The sequence below is a fragment of the Cyclopterus lumpus genome, chromosome 7, assembly GCF_009769545.1.
Source record: "Cyclopterus lumpus isolate fCycLum1 chromosome 7, fCycLum1.pri, whole genome shotgun sequence".
NCBI classification, from domain to species: domain Eukaryota; kingdom Metazoa; phylum Chordata; class Actinopteri; order Perciformes; family Cyclopteridae; genus Cyclopterus; species Cyclopterus lumpus.
The window spans coordinates 3,487,431-3,515,348 of NC_046972.1; the positions used below are offsets into that span (position 1 = coordinate 3,487,431).

The window sequence follows — 27,918 nt, forward strand, 5'->3', positions numbered from 1 at the left end:
ATTTTACAGGGAGCCAGTACAGAGCAGCTAATACAGGAGTAATGTGATCTCTTTTCTTAGTTTTTGTGAGTATGCAAGCTGCAGCATTCTGGATTAACTGGAGAGACTTAAGAGACTTATTAGAGCAGCCTGATATTAAGGAGTTGCAGTAATCTAGTCTGGAAGTAACAAACGTGTGAACCAGTTTTTCTGCATCTATTGATGTGCCTGATTTTTTAAATGTTACGTAGATGAAAAAATCCAGTCCTTGAGATTTGCTTCACGTGGGAGTTAAAGGACAAGTCCTGATCAAAGATAACGCAGAGAGTCTTTACAGTGGTGCTGGATGCCAGGACAATGCCATCTACAGAAACCACATCACCAGATAATTGATCTCTGAGGTGTTCTGGGCCGAGTAAAATAATTTCATGTTTTTATGTCTTTAAGACATGCTTGAAGTTTAGCGAGCTGGTTGGTCCCTTCTGGTTTGATCGATAGATATAATTGAGTATCATCTGCATAACTTACTAACTAAAGACTTTTCCTCCCCGGAGTCTTTGTGACTTCACGTCTCATAGGGTCCATTGGACCTGGCGGTGTCTGATGCCTTCTGCCATGGCCCTACTGATGCGCCCCGCAAAACAAGTACAGAGATGAGTCCTTTATCTGATGCAATTAGGAGGTCATTTGTAATTTTTTAATGATATGTGTTCTACTGGTGTCTACACTACATTTATGTAATACCACAAATTGCCTCATTTGGGACATTAGGGTTTTCCTATAAAGAGAGAGAGAGAGACAGAGACTTTTATGCCTTGTAATTGTACACAAACTAAACGTAAAAAAACAGAATCTGATGGCAGATCTTAGCAAACCATTGTCATAAACCCAAATCATTCGTATTGAGTATACCAAAAATCCAAAAGAGGAACCACACTGCCAAAATCATTATGACATCAGATTTATTCCAAACAAATGTTACAATAAACCTGGTCTCCCAGTCATGACACTACAAGTGCACTGCATGACAGCGGATCCAGACACCAAAAGACAGCCAGGCTGACTGATCTAAGGAAGAGACTCACATTTTTGCTACTCTTCTGGTCCACTAATTATTCTGCCTCGACTTGACTCTTCGCAGGTATGTGGCAACCCAGAAAACAAACGTTACATGGATCTGCCCGCTGATACCGGACAAATGTGGATGTTTCTGAGGCTGCCATGTCTCCAAGGAGTGAGGTGATGGGGATATTTTGAAGCTTTTATGAGTGGTTGTCAGGGAGAGGGAATGGGAAGAATAGGAGAAGAAAATGAGGGTACAAGACAAAGAATGGAAAGAAAGACAGCTGCTGTTTTTAATAACGGCGGGGTTGTGTGGAGCTAACGGTGTTCATTTTTATTATGCCGGAGCTGCCGCCGCTGCCGCCACTCATGCCGTAGCTGCCTCCGTAGCCACCGCCACCGCCTCCCATGCCGCTGCCATAACCGCCGCCTCCCATGCTGCCCCCATAACCGCCACCGCCGCCGCCACCACCTAGTGAAGGAGATTACATTTTGTTTAGATGAGATGGCAGAAACTTGAGTTTCCATTAAAACATAATCAACCAAAACGATGGCTTTCTCATTTTCACGTTTACTTGCATGCACTGGCTTAGAAATGAAGATATCTGTTGGACATACCAGAGGACTGTATGTGGATGGTTGCAGTTCCACTGCCACTGGTGATTCTGAAAAGAGATACAAAAAGGATCAAGTTTAGCTGCCGATGTTGCTGCGTGTCTGACTTGATGCAATGCAGTCTATTAGTGTTTAAGAAGACCAGGCGTTATGAGTCCAAAGCAACTGAGATTTTTACCTGTCCTCCTCTCCTTCCAGCAGTTTCCTGTAGGTGGCGATCTCAATCTCCAGAGCCAGCTTGATGTTCATCAGGTCCTGGTACTCACGGACCTGGCGGGTCATGTCCTGCTTGGCTCTCTGCAGGGCTTGTTCCAGGTCCCTGATGCGGGCCTTGGCGTCCTTCACGGCCAGCTCACCGCGCTCCTCGGCCTCAGCAATCTGAGCCTCCAGGTTGACGCGCTGGGAGGTTTAAAAGTTAGCAGGAGCTTCATAAGTGGTATTTGTCATTCAAAAAGCCTTCTACATGTTCGCCACCAGTTTCTTTTTCTGTTTTATAACATATAAATGCATGTAACTGTGAACTAACCTGTCCCTTGACTGACTCAATCTCATTTTGGAGCCGGCTAATCATGCGGTTGAGCTCAGCTATCTCACTCTTGGAGGTGCGGAGGTCATCTCCGAACTGGCCTGCATTCGTCTCCATCTCTTGGTACTAAAGAAAACAAAATGCATATATATGTTGTTAATAGAGAGTCCACAGACTTGTCCAGCAGGATGAGTTTGACACTTTCTGTCTCTTCCTACCTTCTGCTGATACCACTGTTCAGTATCTTTACGGTTGGAAGCAGCGATGGCTTCATACTGGGCCTTGACTTCAGCCACAATAGAGTCCATGTCCAGTTCACGGGTGTTGTCCATCTCCACAATGACTGAGGTGTCCTTGATCTGTCCCTGGAGCTCACGAAGCTCCTACACAAAAGATATATGTTATTTTTAAATGGAATTAGAAGGTTAGAGGGTAAATGTAAGTAAGATATTTATTTCTCTTCTGTATCTCAGCCTCTAAAAGTTCATTAGGATGGGTTTCCCTAAAATGAGAGCAAAGAAACAGACATATTAGGACTGTGTGTGGTTAATTTTTCTTACCGTCTCATAGATGGCTCTGAGGAAGTTAATCTCATCCTGGAGGGAGTCCACCTTGGCCTCCAGGTCAACCTTGTTCATGTATGCGCCATCTACATCCTTCAAGTAGAGGGCAAAGGAAGCGGTTGGCATAGGTGACGGGGTCAATGGAAGAGGCAATAACTCATTCCATTGCAGTAACCGACATGGCGGAGCTCAATTCTCACCTTCTTATGGAGAACAAAGTCATTCTCCACGTTGGCACGCTTGTTGATTTCATCTTCATATCTGCCACAGAAAACATTGTGAAAAGTTAGCTGATGGGAAAAAAGACTGCTGCAGGTCGGATGTTGAGTCCCAAGATGTTAATGTTGAGTTGAGTGGATTTTATATATACTTGCACATGTAAATAGAGTTTATGTTTTAAATTAATACATAAAGAAAGATATGATAATTAATTTGGGATATTATGAGGAATATTCTGAGTAATGTATTATAAAGCATAAGAGAGGATCACTGTTTTATTATTCTGTTTGTTGATGACAAATGTAATGATTAACTGTATAATGCATGAGAATGAATGATGTTTTATTGTTAGACAATAGTTAAAATGGATGCCGAATGGAAACCTGAGATGTTGCTTTTATTCTGAAAGCAGGATAATAGGTTTTATTCTGAAGGGGAACTTCCGGTCCCTGACCTCGCCATCTTATCGATTAGCTTAGCGAACAGAATGGCTGCATTCTTTGAACTAGCCAATGGAACTAACCTTTAGGTGTGAATTCATTTGCATGACCATACTAATAGCCGAGCATTTGTTCTGGAGTCAGAGTTCTTTGGTTCAGGAGATCTTGAGACGGCCCCGGCCTCTACGCTGCGTCGGGCTGAAAGAGAGGCCTTGGGAGCAGCGGGGTCCGTCTGTGGAGATCGCTCCCTTACCAGCTCCTCGATCATGAACGCTATCTGTCATTACCTTTGCCATTAAATATTGTTAAACTTTAATTCATTGAATCCTGGATTTCCTGCGGCCACAGGACCCGAGTTCTGAACGTATCTTTCACTGTGCAGGTGTTGACTCACTTGTTCTTGAAGTCCTCCACCATGTTCTGCATGTTCCCCAGCTCTCCCTCCAGTGTGCCCTTCTCATTGCCGAGCCCATCCAGCTGCTTGCGTATGTTGGCGATGTAGGCCTCGAACATGGCGTCGATGTTGGAGCGCGTGGTGGTCTGCTCCTGCAGCAGGCTCCACTTGGTCTCCAGCATCTTGTTCTGCTGCTCCAGGAAGCGGACCTAAAATGGGGGAAATCGTTTCATGTTTAGATCCGCTCTCGCTTGGCGGAAAGTACCGCTTTGACGGAATGAGCACATTAATCAGGATACATGATCCGCATCTATAAATGTGTGTGCTTGGTCAATGCCTGATGTTGTTTCATCACTTTCAGCAAACTGCAAATATTAATAGCAGAGAAGTTGCTTCAACGACGAGTTGATAAAAGGTGCTTGTTGTGTTTGTTTTACTTTCCTCAGTTGATCCATTGAGCCACACCTGTGTGTGACTTTCCCACACAAAAGGCTCTTGTTTGCACCGATGCCACGGGGCAGGGATGCTCCAGAAGTCATTCTCCGTGCAGTCGCTCTAGTTGGACTTGCACTTGTTCTAATAAGTTCATTATTTGGGAACATCTGACGTAATCCTGAGAAACATGTTTCACAGGAGACAGAAAACGTGATCTGTGTTTTAAAACCCCTGGAGATGGAAGCACCCATCCTTCCACTTCGGTTGTGTACATGTGCCTGGAGACTTTCTTCCTTTTTTTTTTCTTTCCAAAGGCCAGGTGAGATGTACTGTGCCACACCTAAGCCTAGCCACGCCCCTTACACCCCCCTACATGCACTGCTCCCTCGCCTCCAGGATGCATACGTTTACTGAGTGCACTTGCCTGCCTCTGCCCTCAAACTTTCCTGTGACTACAGTTCAGTAGGAAAAAGCTAACTGGGCATTTTCTCTCTCACTGGGTGTGGTTAACTTCTACGTCCTTCCTGCACCATTTGAAATAATGATAACAGTTAATGCAGATACTTTTATATTGTGCAATGCATTGGAAAGATGGGGCCAACTTTTGCAGCACTGTTGAAACCTTGTGAGTCCTCGCTACCATGGTAATAGGCAACAACATGATACCTTCTCTCTCTCATGCTGAGAGCCACCCGTCACTGGATATGACCACTCTGGTGTTTCTGTGTACTCACACAGAGACAGCTGGCAAGGACGCCGACTATGCTCAAAGAGAAGGTAAAATAGGAACAACGTTCTTCTCCCAGCGTCAGTGCAGAGGCTAACTGATGCACAGTATTGCCTTGGGAAGATGAGAGGTGGCTGTGCATCAATTTTTTATGAAATGATGTGCACATTATTCAGGTTTGGATCAGTTGCTGTCTAATATTTAATATTTAATTAGCCCAGGTGGCCCCCTTAGAGACTATGTTGCAGATATACAAGACAAAACCATTAACTACTGTGGGCCCTGTTCTGTGCATCAGATGATCAACATCCGTTTTTCAAACCAATAAATGACATGTCACATCTTTTGGAATGGTGTTGTACAAAGGGCTGCTCACCTTGTCAATGAAGCCGGCGAAGCGGTTGTTCAGAGTCTTGATCTGCTCTTTCTCTTCTGTCCGGACAATCTGGATGTTCGGGTCGATTAAAAGGTTCAGGGGGGCCAGCAGGGACATGTTGGACTGGATGGCTGTGATAGTAGCTCCCATGCTTCCACCACTGATACCGCCACTGAAACTAGGATAACTGAAGCCACCACCACCCATGCCTTGCCTACCAAATGACATGCTGCCGGACGCCCTGGACGGGTTTGATTTGTTGTTGACCATCGATCTTGAGGAATATGATCGGCTACCACCACCACCAGCACCACCACCACTGCTGCCGAAGCCGCCGCCACTCGTGCTCATCCCGGAGGTTCCACCGCTACTGTAACTTGTCGAGGACGGTGGACGATAGGCCATGGCTGGTTTTATTTCCTCTGAAAGGTAAAGATTCACAGAGAAAAAGGGTGGCAGAAAAAGATGTTCGGCAGAGGAGCACACGAAGAGGAGAGTCAAGTTCCTCTAAGTATCTTCTCTCCGTCCGTGAGGGATTTATATCTGCCTTCAACTATGGAGGAGGTCCCGGTGAGCTCCACCTCCTCTGCATCCTTCCCTTAACCCTCCTCCAATTACCTTTGTCCTGGAAGCGGCACTCGCAGGTGGATTGGAGCAGCTCAGCCTGTCAGACAGGTAACAGCGCCAACCTTGCGAACGAGGCTTGACACACCCAGATGCTCACAGAGGAAGGAATGGCAGCAGAGCCAGGGCTGCGATTTGGGACGAAGATATGTTTGCAAAGATATTTTTTGCTTGGGGTGTCCTGCAAGGTTTGGGTGGAGGGAGGGATGGACCGTTGGGTTGGGGACCTGTACACTTACTGATCTACCAGTTTCTGTTTCTCCACCATCTTGCAAGATCAATAAATATGAAGATGTTATCAATAAAGTTTCAATTGGTAAAATCTCACTGGACTTACGGAACAAGTGACCAGCTGTTGTCAAAAGATATGTTTGAATGAATGCATGCAAATACATTATATCCATGCATTAGTCCATATATTCCTACACATTGTTCAATACCCCAAATTAGTAGCATTACACCATACTATCTCAAATCAATACATCAAGAAACATTAAATTGACAGAATTCTTCAAGGAGTTTGGAATCTCTGTAGCAGAGAACAGAACATATGAGGTATCAAAGCATGTTTGGTGAATATAATCTAGGACCTTTTATGGCGTTAGAGGTACAAAGAGAATATAATAATAATGTAAAGAAATAGTTGGTGGTGTTGATTTGGTTTCAGGTTGGGGTTCACTTTCTCAAACAATGCCACCAATAGAAAAAGTGGTTTTAGATTTAGTAGTAACATGAAGAGAGTGAACGTCTTAATAACCCTCAAGAGGAAACTGGTCTTGCAGGAGGTTCCCTGCAGGGACCTCGATAGATGCACATAGAGCATAGCTCATACAGTGCAGTGGAAATGTCTTAAAACTGAAGTGGAGGGGGAAAATAAAGTGATCTTAGGTTGAATATGTGAAGATCGACACTAAATATCAAATTTCTGAGTGAAATATTGAATTCCACCATCCTGTTATTTATGTTTTCATGCTTGCAGTTTCTAGTTGCTTGAGGGCACTGCACACTCTGCCTTCCATACTCATGACATATCTTTTGACAGTTTTTTATGTCACCAAAGTTAATTTTTAAAATGTAAGCGTCACTACTTAAAAAAAAAAGAAAAGGATTCGTTACACATTATTAATTGTGCCTTTTTTAAACATTTCAACTAAATGTCATTTTTCAACTTGGATCTTGGTTGCATTACTGTTCAGTTTGCAGCCAACCGAACATCAGGAGTTAAAAGAAGACGAGATTCATCGCTCTGACAGAATTGGAATGGTTGCTACCTGTTGAAACTAAAAGCGTAATCAAAGATTGGATATTAAAAGCGTATTCAAGGATTGTAGCCCGGTGGTGTATCTAATAACGGTCAAACACCGTCTAATTTCAAGATGATTTATTAATCTGGTCACAGGCAAAGTATCGGCACTGCAATTGCAAGAGCAGGTGAGAGGTCCGTTCAACTCACAGGTTGAAACGGAACTCTGACCCTAAACACAGGAAAAACTGTCTTTTTTATACAAGGATAAGCATGAGTCTACTGCAGGCCAAAGTTTATGAGAGCTTTAGCAAATTGAAGTATAAAAATAAAGAATACACATAAAAATATAATTTATAACAAAACCCATCTCAACAACTCTGATGTAGATGTTGGTTTACCGGCCTCTGTAATGTACTGCAGCAGCATATACAAATGAGCACAAGTCAGTTACACCCCATAAGCAAATACCAGTACTTCACAATCCATTCCAATATTCTCTCGTGTAAGAATTACATTCACATGCAGCAAACTGCATCTTCATCCATCTTTGCATTCAACACGTTTTGAGGGAAAAGGCATTTTATAAAATAGGTTCATATCTGTTGCCATTGTTTGCTGGTGCATCTGCAGTTGTTTCCTGTATAATATAGGGACGTAATTTTATGCTGCGTTGACACCAAACGCGTCGCGAATATTCGCAACGTGTTTGGTGTGAACGCAGCATAAAATTTTTAGTTAAAATTTTTTTTTTCTTAGGTCCTTTAGTATGATAGTCTTAGTGCTGCGTTTATCTCATTTACAGTGGCAGCTGGCCAACAGAGGGCCATGGCGCCTGGCCCCACCTTGAGTCAATAATAAATTATACAAATTGTCAATATTTGTGTTTTATATTTTGTGGAATATACCCAGTAATATTTGTAAGATAGGATATCTGCACAAAATATGCTTTTCCTGCATGTCCTATTCGCCTGTCTGCATGTCTAAGAAGCAGTTTAGCCAATTACTGATTAAAGATATACAGTTATGTTAGACTTATTCCAAAATGGATTAAATTCATTATTTTTCTCAACATTCTATACACAACAACCCAGAACCTCTCAAGTTACATCAGGTTGGATGGGGAGCGTCGGTGCACAGACATTTTCAGATCTCTCCAGAGATGTTCAATCGGATTCAAGTCAGGGCTCTGGCTGGGCCACTCAAGGACATTCACAGAGTTGTCCCGAAGCCACTCCTTTGTTATTTTGGCTGTGTGCTTCGGGTCGTTGTCCTGTTGGAAGATGAACCGTCGCCCCAGTCTGAGGTCCAGAGCGCTGTGGAGCATGTTTTCATCCAGGATGTCTCTGTACATTGCTGCATTAATCTTTCCCTCAATCCTGACTAGTCTCCCAGTTCCTCCTGCTGAAAAACATCCCCACAGCATGATGCTGCCACCACCATGCTTCACTGTATGGTTGGTATTGGCCAGGTGATGAGCAGTGCCTTCCACCAGACATGACGCTTGGCATTCAGGCCAAAGAGTTCAATCTTTGTTTCATCAGACCAGATCATTTTATTTCTCATGCTCTGAGAGTCCTTCAGGTGCCTTTTTGCAAACTCCAGCTGTCATGTGCTTTTTACTGAGGAGTGGCTTCCGTTTGACCACTCAGAGTGGCCATCGGGTTCTTGGTCACCTCCCTGACTAAGGCCCTTCTCCCCCGATCGCTCAGTTCAATTCAATTCAATTCAATTCAGTTCAGTTTATTTTGTACAGCCCAATATCACAAATTACAAATTTTCCTCAGAGGGCTTTACAATCTGTACACATACGACATCCATGTCCCAGGACCTCACATCGGATCAGGAAAAACTCCCCAAAAATAACCTTTCACAGGGAAAAAAGGGAATAAACCTTCAGGAGAGCAACAGAGCAGGATCCCTCTCCCCGGATGGACAGATGCAATAGATGTCATGTGTACAGAATGAACAGCATTTACAAAGTTACATAAACACATTACATGAATATGACAATGTATGAATGGACCTCCAATCCATGAAACAGAAGGGATGTAGAGAGGAGGGGGGGCGGGGCGCATCAGCAGGGCCAACGCGGGAGGCCGGCTCACCAGCATCAGACACCTCCAGGTCCAATGGACCCTATGAGACGTGAAGTCACAACGACTCCGGGGAGGAAGCAGAGTTAATAAGGTGCAATGGAGAGATGTAAATTCATCCATAAGGAGAGAGAGAAGAGGTGATAGGTGCTCAGTGTATCCTAAAACATCCCCCAGCAGCCTATAAGCCTATAGCAGCATATCAAGGGGCTGGACCAGGGCAAACCTGATTCAACCCTAACTATAAGCACTATCAAACAGGAAAGTCTTAAGTCTATTCTTAAATGAGGTGACTGTGTCTGCCTCCCGGACTGAAAGTGGAAGCTGGTTCCATAAAAGAGGAGCTTGATAACTGAAGGCTCTTGCTACCATCCTACTTTTTAGGACTCTAGGAACCACAAGTAGCCACACATTTAGTGAGCGCAGCTCTCTAGTGGGGCAATATGGTACTACAAGCTCCTTAAGATATGATGGTGCATCACCAATCAAGGCTTTGTAGGTGAGGAGAAGAATTTTAAATGTGATTCTTGATTTTACAGGGAGCCAGTGCAGAGCAGCTAATACAGGAGTAATGTGATCTCTTTTCTTAGTTTTTGTGAGTACACGAGCTGCAGCATTCTGGATCAACTGGAGGGATTTAAGAGATTTATTAGAGCAGCCTGATAAGGAGTTGCAGTAATATAGTCTGGAAGTAACAAACGTGTGAACCAGCTTTTCTGCATCTTTTTGGGACAAGATGTGCCTGATTTTTGAAATGTTACGTAGATGAAAAAATGTGGGAGTTAAAGGACAAGTCTCGGTCAAAGATAACGCCGAGATTCTTTACAGTGGTGTTGGATGCCAGGGCAATGCCATCTACAGAAACCACATCACCAGATAATTGATCTCTGAGGTGTTCAGGCTGGGCGGCCAACTCTAGGAAGAGTCCTGGTGGTTCCAAACTTCTTCCATTTCCGGATGATGGAGGCCACTGTGCTCATTGGGACTTTCAATGCTGCAGACATTTTTATGTACCCTTCGCCAGATCTGTGCCTTGATACAATTCTGTCTTGGAGGTTGTAACCGGTTCTATGCTGTCACATGCAGGTACCTCCACCGCCCGACTTAAGCCGGGGCGACATCCAAGAGAACATGTCAGAAAACTGCTTTTGCAACTGGGCAATGTCTGTTCTCTGGGTCCCGGAGTGATGGTCTTCACAAAGGAGCGAGGCCGGATTAGTAGATTTTGGGACCTCAGGCCCCAGCTCCTCTCTCTCAGATACCGCGGACACCAGAGACACAGACTCCGCTTCCCTCCATGCCTTTAGGAGGTTGAGGTGGTAAATCTGTGTAGCTCCGCCCCTGTCAGAACACACCACCTCATAGTCGTCATCCCCCACTCTCCGTGTGACCACAAAGGGCCCTTGCCACTTGGCGAGGAGTTTAGAGCTGGAAGAAGGAAGTAATACAAGTACCTTCTCTCCCATGTGAATTGTCTCAGCCTGGCTCCTCTGTTGTACAGCCGTTGTTGACGCTCCTGGGCCTGGAGCAAATTCTCACGTGACAGCCGACCCAGCGTGTGGAGCTTTGCTTGCAGGTCCAGGACGTATTCGATTTCACTTTTACTGGTGCTCGGCCCCTCCTCCCAGTTTTCCTTAATGAGGTCGAGCACCCCCCGCGGAGTCCTACCGAACAACAGTTCAAAGGGAGAAAATCCCGTGGAGGCCTGGGGAACCTCCCGCACTGCAAACAACAGAGAATCAAGCCATTTATCCGAATTACGTTCACCTTCATTAATAAATTTACGGATCATGGACTTCAGAGTCTTATTCAGACGCTCCACCAGACCGTCGGTCTGTGGGTGATACACACTGGTCCGAATAGACTTAATGCCCAGTAACCCGTAAAGTTCTCTCAGTGTTCTTGACATGAACTGGGTGTCCTGGTCAGTCAGAATCTCTTTCGGGATTCCGACTCGGGAGATGACCTGAAACAGCGCCTGCGCGACACTCTTTGCAGAAATGTTGCGCAATGGCACTGCCTCCGGATATCGCGTTGCGTAATCCACGAGGACTAACACAAAGCGATATCCGCGTGCACTGAAATGGCCCGATGAGGTCCATGGCGATTCGCTCGAACGGTACCTCCATTAATGGCAGAGGACGCAAAGGCGCCCTCGGAATGGCCAGGTGGTTTACCAATTGACACTCCGGGCAGGACGCACGCCAACGGCGCACATCCGCCCGGATACCCGGCCAATAAAATCGGGTCATTTCCGGTCCAGTGTTTTCTCGTATTCCATGTGACCAGCCATCGGGTTATAGTGAGCCACCTGGAAAATCATTTCCCGGCGGCTCTTCGGCACCAGCAACTGGGTGCTTTCCTCTCCTGTCTGAGCGTCACGGCTCACTCTGTCCCTAATCAATGAAAAGTGCGGATATGACTGCGCTGCGTCAGGGCGCAACAGGTGACCATCAATTCGTATCACTTGGTCAAAGGCTGAGCGTAGAGTGTCATCCCGAGACTGCTCGAGTGGAAAATTTTCCATGGAGTGAAACTCGGGAGCCGGTGGAGTCTCCACGGGAGTCTCCGCCGGTTCCCCCTCCCCGTCTGCAGTGTCGGACAACCTCGCGTCACCGCTGAGCACAGCGCAGATATCGCATGTCCATGTCGGCTGTGAACGCACCGCCGCAGCCTGTCCCTAAATTATCAAACCCCGGCTAATCTGTCCCCAAGATTAGGGGGTGCGTAAGGCGGCAGCTAACCGCAACCTTTACACTATGCTTTTTTTCCCCTGTGTCTAATTTCCGCTGACACCATCGGATACTCGTGAACATCCCCATACACACACCTTATTTGCAGCCACAATGCCTCCATCAATGCCCCGGGCCGAACCAGCTCTGGTGGATCATAGACTGCGTACAGCCCGAATCCACCATCGCCTGATGTGTACCCCCTGGATTCTTACCATAACGCGGTACGTCGCTCCTGGACCTGGGGAGGGTGTTGGAGAGCCAGCAACCCAGATCACCTGGCCCACTTCCATCAGTGGACACTCCCTCCGGACGTGTCCGGGCTGCCCGCACCTCCAACACGCCTGCCCTGATGCTTGAGAGACCCCCTGTGGGTTGGGAAGGGTGCCGGTGTTTGCTGGGGCAGGAGGATTGGTGAGCCGAGGGAGCGGGGCCAGTGTGGGCCGCGCCAGGCGCTGCGGTAGGAGCCTCCTCCGTGGGGCTGGTGTTGGCCGGGTCGGAGCCAGCGGGTCGCCGCTGTCCTCCTGACCACCGGGATAAACCCCCAGGTGGTCCTCTGCCAGAGTGATGGCGGCTTCCAGCGACGTAGGATGGTGACAGCCGACCCACTTCGACGTTCCGGCCGGCAGCCCCCCTAAGAACTGCTCCAGGATGACCCTCTCTGCCACCACCTGCGACCCTCCTGAGCTCCCGGGCCTGCAGCCACCTCGTTGCGTCGTCTCGCAGCCGTTGCGCATATGCGAAAGGCCGGTTGTCAGGGCCCAGCGTAGCCTCGCGGAACCTCCACCGGTGATCCTCAGGGGACAGACCCAGCCGATCCATGACCGCCTTGCGCACGTCCGCGTAACGGTGACGGGCTGCCGGGCCAGCCCAAGGGCCGCTGTCTGTGCCTCCCCGGCGAGTAGGGGCAGGAAGCGGACCGCCCACTCCGCCGCTGGCCAGCCGCTTGCCTCCGCCACCGCCTCGAATGTTTCCAAAAACGACTGGACATCGCCACAGCTGTCCCAGAGGCGAGCTGTTCCATGGCGTGCGTCTGCCTCTCTGCCTGGGCCAGGAGCGCCCCCAGGATCTGCCGGTTCGCCTCTGCCTGGTCCCGCTGCATCGCTGCCACTCCCGCCAGCATGTGCCCCAGAGCAATAGCTTGCTGGGTCGGCAGATCTGGGTGCATTTCTACGCTCTCCATGGGTGCTTTTAAAAAAAAAATGTTAAAGGGGCCCCACGTTTGGCTCCAGTGTAACAGGTTCTATGCTGTCACATGCAGGTTCCTTCCCCCCCAGCAGCAAAGGATGAGCATACAACTGAATATGTTTCGGAATATTCTTTATTGACCAGACTGTGTCTCTGCTCCCCTCTCTCTCGCCTCCACCTGTGTGCACCATATATATTGAAGTGTCACTCTGGCCTTGATTTGCTGCAGCTGAGGCCAATTAGGCCTCTTCTCGGCACCTGTTCCCCAAATCACTCCCCCACACCCCTCCGCAGCTGAGCATAACCACGCCCCAGCCACCACAGAGGTCTACAGATAATTCCTTGGACTTCATGGCTTGGTTTATGCTCTGATATGCGCTGTCAACTGTGGTACCTTATATAGACAGGTGTGTGCCTTTCTAAATCATGTCCAATCAACTGAATTTAGCACAAGTGGACTCCAATCAAGTTGTAGAAACATCTCAAGGATGATCAGTGGAAACAGGATGCACCTCAGCTAAATGTTGAGTGTCATGACAAAGGCTGTGAATACTTATGTACATGTTATGTTTTCGTTCTTTATTTTTAATAGATTTGCAAAAATTTGCAAAAAAACAGTTTTCACTTTGTCATTATGGGTTGTTGTGTGTAGACTGTTGAGGAATATAATGAATTTAATCAATTTTGGAATAAGGCTGTAACATAACAAAATGTGGAAAAAGTGAAGCGTTGTGAATACTTTCTGGAAGCACTGTAAGTGAGTGGCATACAATTTAGCCAATCAGTATCCTAAAATAGATTCAGCTTTGGGCCAAAGTTGCGCGTTCTCGTCAGAACTAGTCTGGCTCAGCGCCATTTTAACGACATTGCGAGTACGAGCACTACTCTTCCAATAAGCCCTATGAGGCAAATTTGTAATTTGTGATTTTGAGCTTTACAAAATAAATCGAATTGAATTGACGCGAATTTGCATCCAACCGCTTCTGGTCTTAATGCAGCCGAGGTGACGTGTGCATCCCACTCGTGCCTGTTGATGCACTTTACACAGTCCAAGGATCGTGTTGGATGCATTTTGGCGCCATTTAGTGGTCGGACCGGAAACTACACCCAATTTACGAAACCGGAAGTCAGCTCCGCAGGCCTCATGGATTTTCGCAACTGAATGTTTCATGTATTTGACACATGTATTTTTTATATTTGCATAACTTACCTATATTTTAGATATAGGTACGCTATGCAAATATAAAAAATACATACCAGTTTATGGGTTGCTTCTACTGCTAAATATATCGGAATAGACTAGATGTGACAAACATTGATGACGTAATTTGCAGATTTCGGTTTGTCCCGTTTTAGCGACATTAGGCACAAATGTCTAAAAATGAATAATATTGTATTTAGGTGCAATATTGTAGAAAATCGAATTCCTGCGCATATACTTCAAATGCACAAGTATCCTTATATGATTCTAAATCTGACGTTTGGTTCAGTATGTAATATATAATACCCAGAGGACTACAGATGAAAAGTTAAATTATATATATTTCTTTATATTATATAACTAACAGATATAGCTATTGTATATATTATTCAGTTACCGTAGACTGTTTACCGTTTTATTTACTGTCTATTGTTATATTTGATCTTATTATGTAACCCCTTTGCTGCTGTAATCCTATAAATGTCCCCAGTGCGGGACTAATAAAGGATTATTCCTGTCAAATAAATATAACTATGCAGAAATAGAAATATAGACCATGTACAACTGTATGTGCAGAGTAAGTGTGCAACATTGAATTATGGACAAAACAGAATACAAATATAATGCTGGGATATAAATGCAATGTCTGCCCTTTAGAACTAAATGGACACAACAAGGTTCTATGGGAAGCGAGCTGGTGGACTTCGAACCAGTCGAAATTGATGACAGCTGTCTCAGTGACAGTGACGATGAAGAAGAAGACATACACCAGGTGATGAAAGCAGCAGTGATGAAGATTATGATGCACCTGCAAACTGGCGAGAGAAGGCAAGCAGCTGCTAATACAAGAAGAAGCCAGCAAAAGGTAGTGGGCAAGGTGCTCTCTATGAAGGGTTCAATCCGTTTGAAGTCACATCTAAGCACTTCTACAGTATACAGTCCTGTTGATAAATAAGCTGTTGTTAAATTTCATTTTGCTTTTGATGTCCATTATCTTTGTTACGGAGCTCGTCCAAAGCGATAGCCTCATTGGAGCTGACAGGTGTGACAGTGAGAGTCTGAGTTTTGTTTTGTATATAATGAGGCCAAAATGTCCCTACTTATCCAAAGAAATCACCATTCTAGTTCTAATAACACACACACACAGGTGAGCAGTGCACTGTAGGCCGCCATGCTTTCACATTTGACACAACCAGTGATATTTGAATGTATGTATATATATATATATATATATATATATATATATATATATATATATATATATATATATATATATATATATATATATGTGTGTGTGTGTGTGTCAATCAATCAAAAGTAATCTTATTACTCTTATACTCATATTTTGTCTAGTTGTTTCTTTCTTTCTACATGTTTAAACATGTGTTATTCAATTGTTCAATTTCAAAGCCACTGGTTGAAAGTGGACGTCCACACTGCAAACGCCCAAATTGTAAGGGCCAGACTGTATTCACATGTTGCAATGTTCAAAATGCAATGTTTCAAACTGCTTTCGATAAATAATCTACATACCTGAGACTGGAAAATGTGCAATTATAGCTAATGTGCCTAATGTCGCTAATTTGCCTCATACCTAAATTAACATCTATTCTATGTGCAAAATTAAAATGTACAATCGCCACTTAATTTAGCATCTGCATGAAAGCAAAAAAACAAAAAATAATATTTTGGGGGCTAAGTCGGTAAAATCTCTCCTCCAAGACCCGTTTGAGAGAAGAACTTTGGCGGAGAAACTACATGTAAAATAACTGGGCCCAGATCAACCGGACCACACAATAAGACAACCGACTGACCAGAAAGGGAAGGTTGCGGTTAGCTTCCGCTTTACGCACCCTGTAATCTTGACAACAGATTGGCCGGGGTTTAACCAGTTATTGGGGCAGGCTGCGGGGCTGCGTTCACGGCAGACAGGGTCATGCGGTATGTGTGCTGTGCTCAGTGGTGACGCATGTTGTCCGACACTGCAGACGGGGAGGGTTCCACTCCTTGGAAGATTTTCCACTCGAGCAGTCTCGGGACGATACTATACACTGAGCTTTCGACCAAGTGATAAGAATTGATGGTCAGTTGGTGCTCCCTGAACGCAGCGCAGTCATATCCACACTTTTCATTGATTAGGGCAGTGGTTGTCAAACGGTGGGGCGCCGAGGTATTACAGGTGGGGCGCGGGAGGCAGTGTGGAGAACTTCACCACATATTACAAAAGTACGTGTAAATGTTTACGTTACGGTGTTAACAGGTTACGCATGCGTAACCTGATGAACCTGATGAAGCTGAGGCCCCGAGTCTCCGGTATCTCCTCCCAGAAGGCTGGAGGCTGAAGAGACCGTGTGCGGGGTGGCAGGAGTCGTTCACAATCATGGTCACTTTGCGGGTGAGGTGGGTGTTATATATCTCCTGCAGGGAGGGGAGGGGGGGAAGAGTGTGGCACCGACGATGCGTCCAGCTGCATTTACTATGCGCTGCAGGGCTTTATTGTTATAGTCCGACAGTATGCAATCAAAATCATCCATTCTGCACATTGGAAATAAGGAAAGATCAGCCAAAGGAACTGTCAGTGAGTGGCACGACTGTCTCTACTGCAGTAACGGCATCCTTTCAATCTTACCTGTCAATAGATAGATAGATAGATAAGTACTTTATTGATCCCCTAAGGGAAATTCAGGATCCAAGTAGCTGCAAACATCACACAAACATAATATACACATACACACTAACTAAACTATTAAAAAAGATTGTCAAAAAAATTAAAACACACATTATTAGGAGTCCAGGCTGGGGGTGGAGGAGGAGTATGCAGTAAGAACTCTACTGGGCTGGGTGGTTAATGGACCTCTTCATGGAAACGGTGCAAAGCAATGTGAGCCTGGCTGCCCTGCTGCTACTGTTAATCGGGTTGTCGTTAAAAAGTTGGAAGAACCGTTGATTAGATGGTACAACCAAGATTGTAGTGAGACTTTCTCTAATGACAAAGAGGAGTCAGGAGTCAGTAGAAGAAGGAAAATTAATGGAAATAGCAAAAGGTTCAATACAGCATAAAGATCGCCAGTATAATATTAGGTTGCCTTTCAGGACACCCCAGGTACACATGCCAAACAACTTTTCTGTTGCTAAACAGCACGTCAGCAAAGTGTTCACAACGAAACCTCAAACGTAATCAAATACATTAAACAGACTGCTCCAACGAGGAAAAAGGGCCGCTGACTACTTCACTTAATTCTTTGGAACAGCAGTCTGTGTCAATCGTTCAACGGGTAAAAGATAACAATTCCACAGGCGTCCCTTGTGTTGTTCAGGTGAAAACAAAGGTAAAGGACACTGGGTTGATTCAACTGCACCTCGTGGATCCTGGATACTAGGGCTCTGTTCGTCTTCTAACCAAGACCATCATAATTGAGGGACCAGTGACAAAGATTTGTCTTCGTTGCGAAGAATAATAGTAAAAACCCACAAACAAGGTTCTGAGATAAAGAAATAATATGGGTTGTAGGGAATTATTCTAAGGTCGACTGTTTCAAACGGTACTCTCATTGTTTCTAGTATAATGGATCCTTATGTATAAATTGTAAATAATAGTTTTGTCTGCTGTCCATAACAATTAGGGGGCAGTGTGTAAGAGCGTGGGGTCGCTGTCAATTAGGACAGAGGCCAATATAATCGAGAGGAGCACTAGGGCCAGGTGTTGCTAGACTGGCAGGAGCACACAGTTTTTGACCATGTGAGAACAGGTGACAATGTGCGACAACGAACGTTTTGATTTCTTTAATTATTTGGAACAGACCAATGGGTTTTGACAGGGAACGTATCTTCTGATTTGTGTTGGAAAATGTACAACTTCACGTTAAAACTGGACATTGCATCTGTTTATTGCACGCTTTTAAACTAAGTCTTTAAGCAACCATAGTGACCTTTTTTTAATAGGCAACAGGGTCATTACAGAGGGGATGTTGCTGCTGGACCCAGAGACCAGTCTGACAGTGAAGCAGGGACTGTCCCACCCTTTCCTGGATGAATATCATGACCCGGAGCGCGAGCCGGACTCGGGGCCTTACAACGACTCCTTCGAGAGCCTGAAGCTCGCCGTTGGGGAGTGGAAGAGTACGCTTTCTTGAATTTTAAAAGTGAAAGCTCAGGGGACTCTTTAAATAAATCTACCCTTTAGCGCTATTCTAGGAAATGTAAACCACTGCTCACGCGATCAAAATGCATTACATAGGGTTGCTTTACTTGGTACGGTGGCCTGTACAGGACAGTAGACGGAGAGGTTTGGCTGTCGTGGAGGTTGTTTCTATTCTATGAAGCAGAAGCAGTTGGCCTGCATGTTGAAGTTGATCAAAAATGCTCTACCACCGAATTATAAAAAAGCTGTCTTCTCATTTCAAAATGTGCCAAATGCATCGAGATCTTAGCTCAAGGTCCATTTGCTTCTCCTGCTTCTCATGTTTTCATTTCTGTGACGTGTTAGATGCTTACTCCACTTCCAGCGAGTCCAGCGCGACCTGAAGGTGAAGCTCAGGGAGTGCAAGGACTCCTACAGGAGGAAGCTGGAGGCCGAACTCCAGCAGAACAATGTGAGAGAGGTGTGGACCGGAATGAAGCAAATAACTGGCTTCAAGGTTGGAGGGAGGGCCAACGAGCTAAACTGTTATTCATCTGTCTCCCCCACACCTCCCTCTCTGGCCCCCCTGGTGAGCTGCACAAAGGCTTCTTCCACCCTCCCCCCTTCTCTGTGATGATTGATCAGGTGAGAAGACAGCTGGAGAGACTCCACCAAGGCAAAGCTGCAGGACCTGATGGCATCAGCCCCAGGGTCCTGAAGACTTGCGCTAGCCAGCTGTCAGATGTCCTGCAGCACCTCTACAACCTGAGCCCGAGACAGGAGGAAGTCCCGGTGCTGTGGAAGACGTCGTGCCTGGTGCCTGTTCCAAAGAAGTCAACTTCATCTGACCTCAAGGACTTCCGACCAGTTGCCCTCACATCCCATGTGATGAAGGTGCTGGAGAGGCTGGTCTTGGCTCACCTTCGACCGCAGGTGAAATCATCACTGGATCCTCTGCAGTTTGCTTACCAGCCTTGTGTGCGAGTGGACGACGCTATCATCTACCTGCTGCAACGAGCTCAGTTGCACCTGGATGGAACCGGTGGCTCTGTGAGAATCACTTCCTTTGACTTCTCCAGTGCATTCACCATCCATCCACTGCTGCTCAGTGAGAAGCTGTGGGTAGTGGGGGTCAAGGTGTCCACCGTCTCCTGGATCACTGACCTCACAGGCAGACCACAGTATGTCCGACTGGGCCGTGTGCTGTCTGGGACGGTGGTCAGTGATGTTGGTGCCCCACAGGGAACTGTTCAGTCTCCCTTCCTGTTCACCCTGTACACCAGATGTTCAGGTGTATTAGGGATGGACGGGAGGAGAAGTACAGGGTAGTTGTGGATGACTTTGTGGAGCGGGCCGGCAGAAATCCCCTGCTTCTGAACGTGGCCAAAACCAGAGAGATGGTGGTGGCTTTCAGGAGGAAGACGACAGCTCCACAACCGCTGAGAGTTCTGGGAGAGGATGTGGACATGGTGGCGGAGTACAAGTTCCTGGGTGTCTCCATCAACAACAGACTGAACTGGAAGGCCAACATCAACGCTGTGTACAAGAAGGGGATGAGTCGACTCTTTTTCTTGAGGAAACTTTGATCCTTCGATGTGTGCAGCAAGATGTTGGAGATGTTCTATCAGTCTGTTGTGGCCAGTGCTCTGAGATGTTGGAGATGTTCTACCAGTCTGTTGTGGCCAGTGCTCTGGTATTCTCCGTAGTTTGCTGGGGGAGCAGCATTGGAGCTGGAGACACCAACCGACTCACTAAACTGGTGAGGAAGGCCGGCTCCATCATTGGCTGCAAACAGGACTATAAGGAACAGGTGGTGGAGAGGAGGACACTGAAGAAATCATCCTCTGGCCAGATCCTCCTCAAATTGAACATCAATAAACCTTGCACCACTGTAACTTTATACTTTAGATATACTGTATACACTTTAATTTATAATACATTTTTACATTTTCATTTCCTTTTATTATTTAAAAAATGTTTTTCTAAATGTAATATGCCCTGCTATTTTATTGTATTGTGTGTATATGTAAACATGTTTGCTGCTGCTTCACAACATTTCCCCCTGGGGATGAATAAAGTAATATCTTATCTTACTTTAATATATATATAATATTCTTCTTGTTTTTTACTCTTTCATCTTATTTCTGTTATTGTTACTTGTTTTACTTATTACTGTGTGCAATGCTGCTGTAATCCTGTAATTTCCCCACTGAGGGACTAATAAAGGATTATCTTATCTTTACAAGGAGAGTTATTGTGCGTCTCTCTGATGAAAAAAGGTATAGAGTGCAATTGCATGTGGAATTTTGTTTTTCGATCATGATCTTTAGTGCTGGAATTATTTCCAAAATTAAAGGTGGTAAAAAATAACCTGTTGCTGTTAACTATGATGTTACGAATGAATAGTTGATGGACGGAGGTTAAAACCATGACAGGCCCAGCGTGTCACGGAGTCATCACCAGAGGGCAGCATTATATCTCAGCAGAGATTCTGTGTGGAGGACGGGGACATGCTGACGAGTTCTCCACAGGAACAGCTACAATCCTTCATTGATGGCAACGTTAAAAAAATCGGAAAAAGCAGAACATAAATATGAAAGAAATAGAAACAAAAGAACCACATGAAATGCAAACAAAGGAAGATGCAAAATGTAAATCATAATTCTACAATACATAGATAAATATGCATGGATAATATCAGTAAATAATAAAAAAGGAATGAGAAGGACAGTGCAAAGACGTGAACCGAAAATCCTGAGAAGTGGGATTAAATATGTTTTAAATATAAATGCAAGAATAGAATAATAAGAATTAAATAAGACTATTCCTTAAAATATACAGTATACGTGCAGCACTAATGGTTTATTGTACCACTTATTGTCCAATGTAATCATTAATAGGAACTGTTAAAACAAGAGCGTGTCCATCAGTATTTGAAACAGTGGCACGATTAAGATGTACAGGAGCAGAAGGATGCAAGTCGCTGTCTGAAAGATGCAAAGGTCATTCATAAAAGAGCCAAATGTTGCTCCTGAATTTTGCAAACATAAATTCTTCCTCAGATATTCACGTTGGTGGCTTTTCAGCTAAATTTGCACCAACCGTGAGATGCCCTTGAAGTGGCTGGGGGTCTTACACCCCAGAAGGACCCAGTCATCTCCAGTTCACTAGTTATTGAACGCGGTTTCTGCATGAGGTTTACTTTGCTGCTGCAATTATCTCCATATGTTCAGCCATGCTAGCAGCATTTGAAATGTCTCTCTCTCTCTCACGCTCTCTCTGTCACTCCCAAACCAACCACATTTTGCTACGGTCTATTGTTTATTGATAGGTCATGATTATGGACCTTTGTTGTTGTAGTTGATATGTGTTCTACTGGTGTCTACACTACATTTATGTGATACCACAAATTGCCTCATTGGGGACATTAGGGTTTTCCAAACTCTATAACAAACTAAACATAAAAAAGCAGAATTCCATGGCAGATCTTAGCCAAACATTGTCATAAACCCAAATCATTCGTATTGAGTATACAAAAAACAAAAAGAGGAACCACACTGTCGGAATTATTATGACATCAGATTTATTCCAAACAAATGTTACAATAAATCTGGTTTCCCAGTCAGCCTAATCCAAGTTTATTTTTCATTCAGAATGGAAGTGAAAGTATTTTCTCTCAGAACAGGAGACAGAAAAGAGGATCCCAAACAAACAAATATAAGAGTGTTGTATGTGGCTGCTTTTGTGATGTCCCAATGCACAACAAAATGACCCAGATGTGAGACAACAGAAGAGACATTGTGTGCTTCATGAATGAAAGAACATCAACATCCAGACCTCCTTCTGGACCAATCTAAGAACTGCTGTGGGCATTGTGTGAGCAAGAATTGTTGGGTTTTGAGGATGTGCACTGCATGACAGCGGATCCAGACACCAAAAGACAGCCAGGCTGACTGATATAAGGAAGAGACGGCTGACTCACATTTCTGCTACTCTTCTGGTCCACTAATTATTTTGCCTCGACTTGACTCTCCTCAGGTATGTGGTGCCAGAGAAAGTAGCAACCCAGAAAACAAACGTTACATGGATCTGCCCGCTGATACCGGACAAATGTGGATGTTTCTGAGGCTGCCGTGTCTCCAGGGAGTGAGGTGATGGGGATATTTTGAGGATTTTATGAGTGGTTGTCAGAGAGAGGGGGTTCAGAAGAAGAGGAGGAGGAGAAAATGAGGGTAGAAGACGTAGAATGGAAAGAAAGACAGCTGCTGTTTTTAATAACGGCGGGATTGTGAGGAGCTGACAGTGCTCATTTTTATTATGCCGGAGCCGCCGCCGCCACCGCCGCCGCTCATGCCGTAACTGCTTCCGTAGCTGCTGCCACCAATTCCCATGCCGCCGCCGCCGCCGCTGCCATAGCCGCCACCGCCACCGGCGCCATAGCCGCCACCAAATCCACCGCCGCCTCCACCGCCACCACCTGGTGATGAGAATAAAACATTTTTAGATGAGATGGCAGTAATTTGAGTTTCCGAGTTTCCGTTAAAACATAATCAACCAAACCAATGTTTTTTACATTTTCATGCACTGGCTTAGAAATTAGAAAAGTGAATTGTAAAGATATCTGTTGGACATACCGGAGGACTGTATGTGGATGGTTGCAGTTCCACCGCCACTGGTGATTCTGCAAAGAGATACAAAACGGATCAAGTTTAGTTGCCGATGTTGCTGCCTGTCCGACATGATGCAATGCAGTCTATTAGTGTTTAAGAAGACCAGGCGTCTTATGAGTCCAAAGCAGCTGAGATTTTTACCTGTCCTCCTCTCCTTCCAGCAGTTTCCTGTAGGTGGCGATCTCAATCTCCAGAGCCAGCTTGATGTTCATCAGGTCCTGGTACTCGCGGACCTGGCGGGTCATGTCCTGCTTGGCTCTCTGCAGGGCTTGTTCCAGGTCCCTGATGCGGGCCTTGGCATCCTTCACGGCCAGCTCACCGCGCTCCTCGGCCTCAGCAATCTGAGCCTCCAGGTTGCCGCGCTGTGAGGTTTAAAAGTTAGCAGGAGATTCAGAAGTGATATTTGTCATCCAAAAAGCCTTCTACATGTTCGCCACCAGTTTCTTTTTCTGTTTTATAACATATAAATGCATGTAACTGTGAACTAACCTGTCCCTTGACTGACTCAATCTCATTTTGGAGCCGGCTAATCATGCGGTTGAGCTCAGCTATCTCACTCTTGGAGGTGCGGAGGTCATCTCCGAACTGGCCTGCATTCGTCTCCATCTCTTGGTACTAAAGAAAACAAAATGCATATATATGTTGTTAATAGAGAGTCCACAGACTTGTCCAGCAGCATGAGTTTGACACTTTCTGTCTCTTCCTACCTTCTGCTGATACCACTGTTCAGTATCTTTACGGTTGGAAGCAGCGATGGCTTCATACTGGGCCTTGACTTCAGCCACAATAGAGTCCATGTCCAGTTCACGGGTGTTGTCCATCTCCACAATGACTGAGGTGTCCTTGATCTGTCCCTGGAGCTCACGAAGCTCCTACACAAAAGATATATGTTATTTTTAAATGGAATTAGAAGGTTAGAGGGTAAATGTAAGTAATATATGTATTTCTCTTCTGTATCTCAGCCTCTAAAAGTTCATTAGGATGTTTTTCCCTAAAATGAGAGCAAAGAAACAGACATATTAGGACTGTGTGTGGTTCATTTTTCTTACCGCCTCATAGACGGCTCTGAGGAAGTTAATCTCATCCTGAAGGGAGTCCACCTTGGCCTCCAGCTCAACCTTGTTCATGTATGCGCCATCTACATCCTGCAAGCAGAGGGCAAAGGAAGCGGTTGGCATAGGTGACGGGGTCAATGGAAGAGGCAATAACTCATTCCATTGCAGTAACCGACATGGCGGAGCTCAATTCTCACCTTCTTAAGCAGAACAAATTCATTCTCCACGTTGGCACGCTTGTTGATTTCATCTTCATATCTGCCACAGAAAACATTGGAAAAGTTAGCTGATGGGAAAAAAGACATGCATGGCATGAACTGCTGCAGGTCAGATGTTGAGTCCCAAGATGCTGTGCAGGTGTTGACTCACTTGTTCTTGAAGTCCTCCACCATGTTCTGCATGTTCCTCAGCTCTCCCTCCAGCTTGCCCTTCTCGTTGCCGAGCCCATCCAACTGCCTGCGCAGGTTGGCGATGTAGGCCTCGAACATGGCGTCGATGTTGGAGCGCGTGGTGGTCTGCTCCTGCAGCAGGCTCCACTTGGTCTCCAGCATCTTGTTCTGCTGCTCCAGGAAGCGGACCTAAAATGGGGGAAATCGTTTCATGTTTAGATCCGCTCTCGCTTGGCGGAAAGTACCGCTTTGACGGAATGAGCACATTAATCAGGATACATGATCCGCATCTATAAATGTGTGTGCTTGGCCAATGCCTGATGTTGTTCCATCACTTTCGCAAACTGCAAATAAAAAAGCAAAGAAGTTGCTTTTCTTCATGATGAGGCACGCTCAACAACAAGTTGATAAAAGGTGCTTGTTGTGTTTGTTTTACTTTCCTTAGGTGATCCATTGAGCCACACCTGTGTGTGACTTTCCCACACAAAAGGCTCTTGTTTGCACCGATGCCACGGGGCAGGGATGCTCCAGAAGTCATTCTCCGTGCAGTCGCTCTAGTTGGACTTGCACTTGTTCTAATAAGTTCATTATTTGGGAACATCTGACGTAATCCTGAGAAACATGTTTCACAGGAGACAGAAAAAGTTATCTGTGTTTTAAAAACCCCGGAGAGGATAGAGCCCATCCCTCCAATTTGGGTGTGAACATGTGCCTGGAAACTTTTTTTCTTTTCTTTCCAAAGACCAGGTGAGGTTTACCGTGCCACACCTGAGCCTAGCCACGCCCCTTACACCCCCCTACATGCACCACTCCCTCGCCTCCAGGATGCATACTTTCACTGAGTGAACTTGCCTGCCTCTGCCCTCAGTAATTTATGCATGTGTCTGAAGCCATTAACCGTTGCATCAACATCACACAAATTTGTGTGATGACTCAATATCATAGAAAATGAAAACTGTTCAGTTCAGTTAAATGTTTGATTATACTAGGATCTATTTTGAAGCATCAAATAGATCAGAATTCCACTTTGAATGAGCGGGATGGAATCAGGTCAGCGTGAGAACACAGATGAGGTGTGGCATTAACACACTGCGGAAAAAGCTAACTGGGAATTTTCTCTCTCACTGGGTGTGGTTAACTTCTACGTCCTTTCTGCATTTGAAATAATGATAACAGTTAATGCAGAGACTTTTATATTGTGCAATGCATTGGAAAGATAGGGCCAACTTTTGCAGCACTGTTGAAACCTTGTGAGTCCTCGCTGCCATGGTAATAGGCAACAACATGATACCTTCTCTCTCTCATGCTGAGAGCCACCCGTCACTGGATATGACCACTCTGGTGTTTCTGTGTACTCACACAGAGACAGCTGGCAAGGACGCTGACTATGCTCAAAGAGAAGGTAAAATAGGAACACGTCAGTGCAGAGGCTAACTGATGCACAGTATTGCCTTGGGAAGATGAGAGGTGGCTGTGCATCATTTTTTTATGAAATGATGTGCACATTATTCAGGTTTGGATCAGTTGCTGTGAAATATTTAATATTTAATGAGCCCAGCTGGCCCCCTTGGAGACTATGTTGCAGATATACAAGACAAAACCATTAACTACTGTGGGCCCTGTTCTGTGCATCAGATGATCAACATCCGTTTTTCAAACCAATAAATGACATGTCACATCTTTTGGAATGGTGTTGTACAAAGGGCTGCTCACCTTGTCAATGAAGCTGGCGAAGCGGTTGTTCAGAGTCTTGATCTGCTCTTTCTCTTGTGTCCGGACGGTCTGGATGTTGGGGTCGATTGCGAGGTTCAGGGGGGCCAGCAGGGACTGGTTGGACTGGACAGATGTGATAGTAGCTCCCATGCTTCCACCACTGAAGCCGGCACCGAAACTACCACCGTATGCACCTCCCATTCCAAAATTACCACCACCACCACCTCCACTACGATAACTGAAGCTGCCACCACCACCACCACCACCACCACTCATGCTTTGCCTACCAAATGACATGCCGCCGGACGCCCTGGATGGATTTGATTTGTTGCTGACCACCATCGATCTTGAGGAATATGATCGGTTAATACCACCACCACCACCACCACCACTGCTGCTGAAGCCGCCGCCGCCGCCGCTCAAGCTCATCCCGGAGGTTCCACCGCTACTGTAACTCGACGTGGATTTATGAAAAGCCATGGCTGGTTTTATTTCCTCTGAAAGGTAAAGATTCACAGAGAAAAAGGGTGGCAGAAAAAGATGTTCGGCAGAGGAGCACACGAAGAGGAGAGTCAAGTTCCTCTAAGTATCTTCTCTCTGTCCGTGAGGGATTTATATCTGCCTTCAACTGTGGAGGAGGTCCCGGTGAGCTCCACCTCCTCTGCATCCTTCCCTTAACCCTCCCCCAATTACCTTTGTCCTGGAAGCGGCACTCGCAGGTGGATTGGAGCAGCTCAGCCTGTCAGACAGGTAACAGCGCCAACCTTGCGAACAAGGCTTGACACACCCAGATGCTCACAGAGGAAGGAATGGCAGCAGAGCCAGGGCTGAGATTTGGGACGAAGATATGTTTGCAAAGATATTTATTTTGCTTGAGGTGTCCTGCAAGGTTTGGGTGGAGGGATGGGCCGTTGGGTTGGGGACCTGTACACTTACTGATCTACCAGTTTCTGTTTCTCCACCATCTTGCAAGATCAATAAATATGAAGATGTTATCAATAAAGTTTCAATTGGTAAAATCTCACTGGACTTGCGGAAACAAGTGACCAGCTGTTGTCAAAAGATATGTTTGAATGAATGCATGCAAATACATTATATCCATGCATTAGTCCATACATTCCTTCACATTGTTCAATAAAGTGACAAACTGCAAGCATCTTCACCTAGACATCCTAAGATGTCTAGGTGAAGATGCTTGCAGTTTGTAGTTGCTGGAGGGCACTGTACACTCTGCTTTATGACATATCTTTTAACAGTTTTTTATGTCACCAAAGTTCACTACTTTAAAACAAAGAACATGGATTGGTTACACATTAATTGTGCCTTTTTTAAACATTTCAACTAAAGGTTATTTTTCAACTTGGATCTTGGTTGCATTACTGTTCAGTTTGCAGCCGACCGAACATCAGGAGTTAAAAGTAGACGAGATTCATAGCTCTGACAGAATTATAATGGTTGCTACCTGTTGAAACCCATCTTAACAACTCTGATGTAGGTGTTGGTTTACCGGCCTCTGTACTGTACTGCAGCAGCATATAAATGAGCTGGAGG

General features: G+C 45.4%; 3 protein-coding genes across 3 annotated transcripts in view; 1 reads left to right on the forward strand and 2 right to left on the reverse strand.

Moving 5' to 3' along the window:
* zgc:171775 (STKc_p38 domain-containing protein) overlaps positions 1–21,236 on the forward strand; it is a 32,563-nt gene extending 11,327 nt beyond the window's left edge. Inside the window, exon 13 of the transcript XR_004609694.1 lies at positions 20,820–21,236. The gene's annotated coding sequence lies outside the window, so the exon portion shown is untranslated. The remainder of the gene's footprint in view (positions 1–20,819) is intronic.
* On the reverse strand, positions 1,081–5,843 carry LOC117733164 (intermediate filament protein ON3-like). The gene is made up of 9 exons (XM_034536574.1): positions 5,337–5,843; positions 3,799–4,007; positions 2,946–3,006; positions 2,743–2,838; positions 2,401–2,565; positions 2,183–2,308; positions 1,835–2,055; positions 1,660–1,706; positions 1,081–1,513 (listed from the first exon to the last, which is right to left on the reverse strand). Exons 1-9 carry the CDS (start codon positions 5,739–5,741, stop codon positions 1,335–1,337), a joined length of 1,509 nt encoding a protein of 502 aa, XP_034392465.1. The 5' UTR covers positions 5,742–5,843; the 3' UTR covers positions 1,081–1,334.
* An 869-nt stretch (positions 21,237–22,105) lies between the features above and the next one.
* On the reverse strand, positions 22,106–26,970 carry LOC117733161 (keratin, type II cytoskeletal cochleal-like). Its single transcript, XM_034536572.1, has 9 exons — positions 26,368–26,970; positions 24,635–24,843; positions 24,463–24,523; positions 24,260–24,355; positions 23,918–24,082; positions 23,700–23,825; positions 23,352–23,572; positions 23,175–23,221; positions 22,106–23,017 (listed from the first exon to the last, which is right to left on the reverse strand). The coding sequence occupies exons 1-9, from the start codon at positions 26,845–26,847 to the stop codon at positions 22,812–22,814; spliced, it is 1,611 nt and encodes a 536-aa protein (XP_034392463.1). The 5' UTR covers positions 26,848–26,970; the 3' UTR covers positions 22,106–22,811.
* Positions 26,971–27,918: the final 948 nt, after the last annotated feature.